Source organism: Megalops cyprinoides, chromosome 3, assembly GCF_013368585.1.
Source record: "Megalops cyprinoides isolate fMegCyp1 chromosome 3, fMegCyp1.pri, whole genome shotgun sequence".
In the NCBI taxonomy this organism is placed as follows: Eukaryota; Metazoa; Chordata; class Actinopteri; order Elopiformes; family Megalopidae; genus Megalops; species Megalops cyprinoides.
This window is the reverse complement of record NC_050585.1, coordinates 6904513-6911890: the sequence shown is the minus strand read 5'-3', so window position 1 is coordinate 6911890 and position 7378 is coordinate 6904513. Positions and strand designations below refer to the sequence as shown.

The window sequence follows — 7378 nt, the reverse complement described above, 5'->3', positions numbered from 1 at the left end:
GATAGCTATTTGAGTCACATGACCAGAAACCGCTCCTTCCGGGTATCGTAAACAGGAGGGGCCTCCGCGTTAGACGTCACACAGTTACGCCCCAAACGGCTGATTAAAGGCCCATTCATGCCCGTTGGAAACTGTCCATTTGAAGACAGATTAATCTCGTAACCACATTTTACCCTTAAAATACAGTCGTCAATTTCATTATAAAATCTCGTCAATTTAAATGTAGTTTTTGGTTGGCCGTGGAGCTTGGGGGTTTTGGATAAAAGATATATCAACTGAATATTCTATATTTCCATTAGCTGAACCTAAATTCAGTCATTTTTCAGGTGCAAAAGACTTTACTGTAGCAGCCAATAACATACAACCCGGGGACATTGGTCATATCATTACTTTACATTACAAATCATTACTTTTTGCAAATAATGAGATGCCATACAAAATGAAAGAAACAATGTACAGTCATGGCCAAAAATATTTCCACCCCAGCACTTCTTTCAGATAATGCACCACTTCTCCCAGAAAATTGTTGCAGTTAAAAATGCTTTGGTATTCACATGTTTATTTCTTTTGTTTGCATTGGAACAACACAAAAAAAGCAGAGAAAGAAAGCCAAATCTGATATCATTCCACACAGAACTCCAAAAATGGTGAGCTGAGCCAAATGATCCGGCTCACTAGAGTGTGCCGGAATTCCCATCACTAGTTCTGAGAGAGAGCAGGACCGGATGGACTCGTATCCAGGGAAACCAATGATGTAAAATAAGACCAAACTCCAAAAAAAAATCATTAATATCAATAAATAAGAAATTATACAACTACTATGCCCTGGTAAGAGTCCACTGGGAAGGTCAGTATAAAATAAAAGTAATGTGAATTTAAGAAAGTAAATATTCTGACCCATCAGCTACTAACCATATTGGCTACTCGCTAACCAACGAGCTAACAAAGCTAGCTTGGAGTTGGAGTTCGCTGTAATAGCGATTCCAAAACACTACAACAGTACCACCCCCCCAATTGATCTGATTCTGATTGCTGATCTGGGAATCTGCCACTGTCTCAACTGTGACAAAAATTATGGCGATCCAATGAAGCTTTCTACAACCCCTAGAACAACAACAACAGTAACCTCTGTTTGCTGGTGGCCAGGTCCTAATAAATCAATGTGTTATTTCAGGTTGTTAATTATTTGCTCAAACCAAAATCAGATTGAATTCATAAAAGCACCCTGTCTGCAGTGTAAGGTTGTGTCTGAAGGATTGCTCCAGGAGTCATCCCACAGACACAGCTTTGCAAAATGAAGGGCAGATGAAGCAGTGACTGATAACACTACCAGTCATGCCACCAGCAGACAAGGCCACAGCATCATGTAGACAAGAGGAAAAGACATCTAATCACACACTCATCACTGGGTAAAACCCAGAATTGCACAAGTCCAACAAAGTTCTGGAACAACTGTCAGCTCAGGAGAATTTTCAGCAACAGGAACTTACCAGTAACCCTTACATAGGTCCATTGTGGTAAGGAAGATTGCCTTCCCCAGTCTTTCAATTAGTTCCTCAAATCTTGGCATGGGGTAAGAGTCAAATTTCGAGACTGAGTCAACATACTAAAAGTCAATACAAAAACGTATACACCATTTCTGTTTGAGGTCCAGTTCATGTCTCAAAGCAGGGAGGAATCTCTTCAGAATCTGGTAGCTCTCCCTCTTGAAATGTGCATTGCCCTTCAGAGTTGTGGTGTAGATGCATACTGTGTACAAAACTATTTGAAGCTTGTGTACGGTTCATGCAATGCTTTCTGAGTCAATAAGCAACACTTTTGACTGCACCAACTGTGTCCTGTGCCCACCTTGCTCAGACACACACTGCCGCACAGTGAAGCGAAGTGAGGCCATTTTGCAGCACAGCAACAAAGTAGAAACACACAACTTCCAGACAGGAACATATTCAGTCAGTGAGGTAACAATTAATGGCATTTCCAAAAAAACATCAAATGAGGTGTCAGAAGAACACCCCTGATGCTCCAACCAGTGTGCATAACCGTCATTGTACTTGGCTGAGCTCTGATCACTCATCCAGAACCCTAGGTGGCAGTATACATTGTGTCTTACAACTGTGTAAAATATACCGAAGAAGTAGTTGTGTTTTCTTTTTTTTTTTTGCGAGAGCGAGGTAACTATCTGAGAAGTCTCTCTTAAATGACGTTGTTCCGTGTCGATAGTAGATAGATAGTGAGTGTTTCATATGTTTCATCTTAGACAAAAGGTCGAGAAGCGATTCATATATAGCGACATGTTTGGTGATATAAAGGTAAGTTCACTGCCATGTAACATCAGTTGGTAGCTAGTTTATTGTTAGACGGTTATCCTGAATCTAATCGTGTTGTGTTGGTCGCTTCGACCACAGTGGTCTTGTACTTCATTAACCGTGTTAGCTCTTAGCCAGCTATACTTGGACAAACATAACGTTGTCGGTGTCATATATTGTACCCATAGGTGCTGGTAGCTGCAATTTTGTTGTGGCTAACACTGTTAGTAGTGGCTCATTCATCGCTATCTATGTTATGAAGCTAGCTATCACGCCTTGTTGCCACTGTGTAGCCAATGTAAACGACGAAAGCAATAGTAATTTAGCTAGCTAGACATTTAGCTGTGATTGAAAGATGCTGGAGACAACGCATGTCTAAAGTACATTTAGCTAACGTTACCCATGTTAAGTAGGTACGTGACTGAAGACATGAATTTTGCTGAAGGGATTTCTTTGTCCTGTAGTGAATTCAGGATTGTGATGGAAAACTCCCCATCCCCGCTGCCAGAGAGAGCCATTTACGGATTTGTTCTCTTCCTCGGTTCTCAGTTCGGCTTCTGTAAGTTAATTTAGTTTGTGTTTTCTATATAATCAAGAACAGTCTAGTTGGCATACTAAGAATAAGGACACGGCTTATTAGAAAGTAGCTAGGTAGTTTGGCTATGTTATGAAGTTTTGAGACTGTAGATAGCTAGTGTAACAGCCTCAACGTCGCGTGGCTTTGATTCACCCACTTTTTACGTTCCAAAATGCGTTTTTTTATTTTTTAATCATACAACGAAGTCAACGTATAGTTGTGTACCTAAACAAGTGCAGTCGATCAATATGCACACAGCTAACGTACAAGCAACGTTTTATTCAATGCACTATGGTGCTCTAGATTAGATTATATATATATCTCGGTACTGCTGTCCTATAACTTGCCGTGTAAAACAGAAAACTTACCTGCTCGGAACTCTGCCTGTCACTCCTTATCCAAGGGCGTATCTTACCCAGCATCTTATCCACTCCAAGGCAAGGGTGGAATCTGAAACATTCAGCCACTAGTATGTGTTTCCAACACAGTTGTTGGAAACGACCAGAAATAAATTATTTTATTAAGATGCGCTTTCCTTACTCGAATCTGGTTGTACCAGTTGTGCAGGTCAGCGATTGCAGTGTTATTGTACAAGTTATGCACAGTGTACTGGGGTGTGACTGTAACAGGGACACGTCGCATGTAATGAGTACAGCCACTCACCAGATATTTTAAGAGCATCAGCAGCTATTGTGTTTTCATGATTTTGTTTTTCTAGTTCTTTATTTGGTGTGGGCCTATGTTCCGGAGTCTTGGCTACATTCAATTGGGCTGACATATTGGCCTCAGAAGTAAGTGACTGTAAGCAAGTTTTACTTGTCTATACTTATATATTTGTCTACTCTGATTTTAACACTGTGTTCCGTTTGCTTCAGGTATTGGGCAGTTGCTGTGCCAGTCTATCTTCTGGTTGCTATTACCATTTGTTTTATCCTTCTGTTTGGTGTAAATATGATGAACACAGCCCCTCTAAACTCTGTGGACACCATAACAGGTGGGAGGCATATAATTGTCCTGAAGGGTTGGTGGGGATAGGTTTGACAGACGGTTGGTTGAGAAAACTGGTTAGACCTCTTAGACACACAGGCTGAAGCACTTGAGAAGACTTGTTTTGCCTTGTTTTGAATTCAAAGTAAAAATAGCCAGCTAGGTCCCTATAAGTGCAGACGGTCCATCTTACTTTAGTCTTCGAGATGACTGGAGCAGTCCAGAGTCATTCTCTTGGCCTTTCATATGCTGTGATAAAAGACACTGAAAAAAACCATTATAGAGCAGTCTTTCACCTTGTTGATGGGTGTGTCAAGTGTGAGCACTCATATTGTAGTAGATAAAGCTTGGAGCCTGGGTGATCTTTTGTCTATTTCTGCTCCACTCTTCAACCCAGGGATCATTGCTTTGATGTGATATAAGATGTATGTGAAAGATGAACCCATTGCAGGTCTAAGTACCAAAAGAAGAAAGTGTAATGTTGTTGTTTTCTTACATTGTTACTACTTTACTACAGATCTGCCCTGTTTGTGTACCTGAGTGTTCTCTGTTGTTTCTACAGATGGCTATGCCAGAAGTCAGCAGGTGGGAGATGGTCAGAAAGGGGCAATACCCAGATTAAAAGACATTTCTATAAGTGAAGTGAATAGAATGTTTTATCTCTCATCTCAGGAACACCACTAAAGAAATGCAAGCTTTGGTCTACATAGAAAGCACAAAGTAATCAGTCTGAAAACATGCTGTCAGATAAAATACATAAGAGTGGGTAACCAAAAACAGACTGCTAGACATTATCGTAATGCTCCGCATTATTTTTATTTCATTCTGTGATGTGAACTGTTCTGTGACTATCTTTATGTATTTATTATTACAATAAATGTTTACCAATAAATAACGTGTCCATTACAATGCTTATGATTGGTATTTTATGATATTTACGACTCCTGATAAAGTTAGTGTAACTTTAAGTTAGATATGCAAATTGCTGTGAATAAGAGCATGCTCTAAGCAACTAATATAATGTAATGCATAGATTCTTTAAGGCCTGACTATTTCTCATATAGTTTCAGTTGTTCACTCAAACCCCTTTTCCTCCATGTTGTACAAATTAAAGCAAAAATGGTGTTTGTGGTATGTCATCAGTTTTGTCATTCACCTTGCTGTAATCCTTTGAGAAGTGTTTGTTAATTGCTAGTTGCATCATGATGGATATGGTACTATTACTTGATGTGACCTTGTTCACATGGTTAAAACCAGTTGACCCCTTCTCTTTGGTCACTCATGTTGCCCATCATTTGTAAACATTTACTTTGAATGTGAAAATACTTTCGCAGTCAACACCTGCAAGTACTACTTTGAAATATTACTGTTACATATGTAAGACCTGCTGGAGACTGGCTATTGCAGAAAGGAACTGACAGATGTTTTGAGTGGATATGTGGGCTGCAGAGAAGAAATATTTAACCTGATAACAGTAAGTCAACAGCCTTGTTTTTATCTCTGTGTCTTTTCTCCACCCCCAGATGGCTCTCTACAGTTAATATTGGCTAATAAACCTAAAAATCCAATGTTAACATTCACATTTTGTCCTCAGCATTTCTCTGTATCATTAAAAATGTAGCCACATATTGCTGTTTGATGTACATGTCAGAGATTTTGTTAATTCTGAAAAAGCTGGCACATAATATGTGCAGTGTGTAGAGCTGTATTTTCAGTAATGCAGAAGTAGAGCTGTAAAGTAGGGGTTTCCTAGCTGATTCAAAAATTACAAGCCATGGTGATGCCTTTCAGTCAAAGAGCCCCCCCCCCCCCCCCCCCCCAAAAAAAAAAGTAACTGATGTCTTAAAACAAATTGCTTTTTGAAGAAACAAATTAGGCTATTTCAACAAGACGTTCATGTACCTATTTTAACTCAAGATGCACATTGTTAGGAGTTTATGTTTTCACAGTTTGATTCCCTGATTTCAGAACGCTTGCATGTCGGTGTGTAATTGCATTACACTCAGCAATGTTCAAGAATCTTCGTATGTGTACCAGGCACAATTAGCTGGTGTGACTAAAAAATGTTTGAGGTGTTAGCTGGCTTTTCAGTCCCAAATGCCAGTGCAATGTCACTGACAGTTCAACCAATTTGGCTCAGTTCTATCTATCTATCTATCTATGTAAGTTCTTATTGGCAGAGTTATATTGGGTATTGGAGGTGTCAGTTCTGTGATTGTTGCTTACGACCCTGTGGGTGGAGTTAGTGACCTTGTGATGGCTTCAGGCATGTGCCTGTAGGTAAACCTGCAGTGGTAACTGGCATCTCTCCGCACTAAAGGAGTTTACCAAGGTTTTAGATGCAGCTTTTCCATCACTTGCCTGTGACAGGACAAAGATTTGACTTGCAGATGAACCCCAGCCTAAGATCATCATAAACTCACTGGAGTCTGATGATAATCACTGTCAACTGCTTTCTTTATCCAGGGTTAGCTCTGTGTATGGAAAGGATGAAAACTAATTTAAAAAAAAGAAATAGAAATAGATCTGATGTCAACCCAAAGCCAAACTGTATGCTGATTTTCATTACAATTTACAATTTGATTAATTGGGCTGGTAGAGCTGTTATCTGGATGCTTACTTTTATGTAATATCTATTAAGAATTATTTTTGTAAGATTTCTACGAAATATGTTGATGGAAGTGTTAGGGTTCTACAGATTAAAAGGTGAAAGTGCAAAGTTTTTTTTTCCAAGCTGTTTTTGTACATTTTTGTGCCCCATAAAAATTTTCATACAGATAAATTAGTACATTATTTGACTGATTGAATATAATGGGTCTACAGGACCAAGTCAGAGAAACACCATACTAGATCTTGTTCATTGACAAGTTTCAGATTGCTGTGTAGAGAGTTAAGGCCTGAAGTTAAATCCTCAGAATGCACTTCAGTACTACCTATTCAGAATTCTTCAGTAAAGTTAAGTGTGACTCATCATTTTCTTTCATTGGACATTACATTAAAGGATTACTGTAATTAAGGTCTCTATAATTTCTGCATCTTGGTACTTCTCCCTGTTGGTGCCTGTGTGGACAGGGTCAGGCCAGTTCGTGACCCTTTGAACTGCTTCGACCGCAAGTGAAATGCTTGATTCCCTATCTCTCCATCTGCCGGATTTTCACCAGGGCTCTTCAATCAGTCTGACCACTAACCCTCCCGCCAGCCAAGCCTTGTCCAACCCCCTCTCGTCCATGCCCCTTTCCAGACAGACCTGGGGACCTCAGTAGCCACTGCAGGAGATAACGCATCAAAACCAAACAGGACTCAGATCAAATGGCCGAGCAGTGTTTAACCTTGTGTGCGCCACCGTGTCCACTGCCCTTCACATAAACCAAGCCAGGCTCAATGATGGAAAACCCACTAGTGTTTCCAGGGCAATTGGCTTCACTGTCAGCTGATGGCTAAACTTGCCCCCCGGCTCACCTCCTGCCTGGGCTTTGATCAGTGACCTCTGTCATCAGATAAATTAGTG

General features: G+C 40.1%; 1 protein-coding gene across 1 annotated transcript; it reads left to right on the top strand.

Annotated features, from left to right (window-relative positions):
• The first annotated feature begins 2170 nt into the window (after positions 1 to 2170).
• On the top strand, positions 2171 to 4812 carry LOC118774359 (phosphatidylinositol glycan anchor biosynthesis, class P). Its single transcript, XM_036523686.1, has 5 exons — positions 2171 to 2309; positions 2771 to 2865; positions 3602 to 3674; positions 3759 to 3877; positions 4433 to 4812. Exons 2-5 carry the CDS (start codon positions 2787 to 2789, stop codon positions 4552 to 4554), a joined length of 393 nt encoding a protein of 130 aa, XP_036379579.1. The 5' UTR covers positions 2171 to 2309; positions 2771 to 2786; the 3' UTR covers positions 4555 to 4812.
• Positions 4813 to 7378: the final 2566 nt, after the last annotated feature.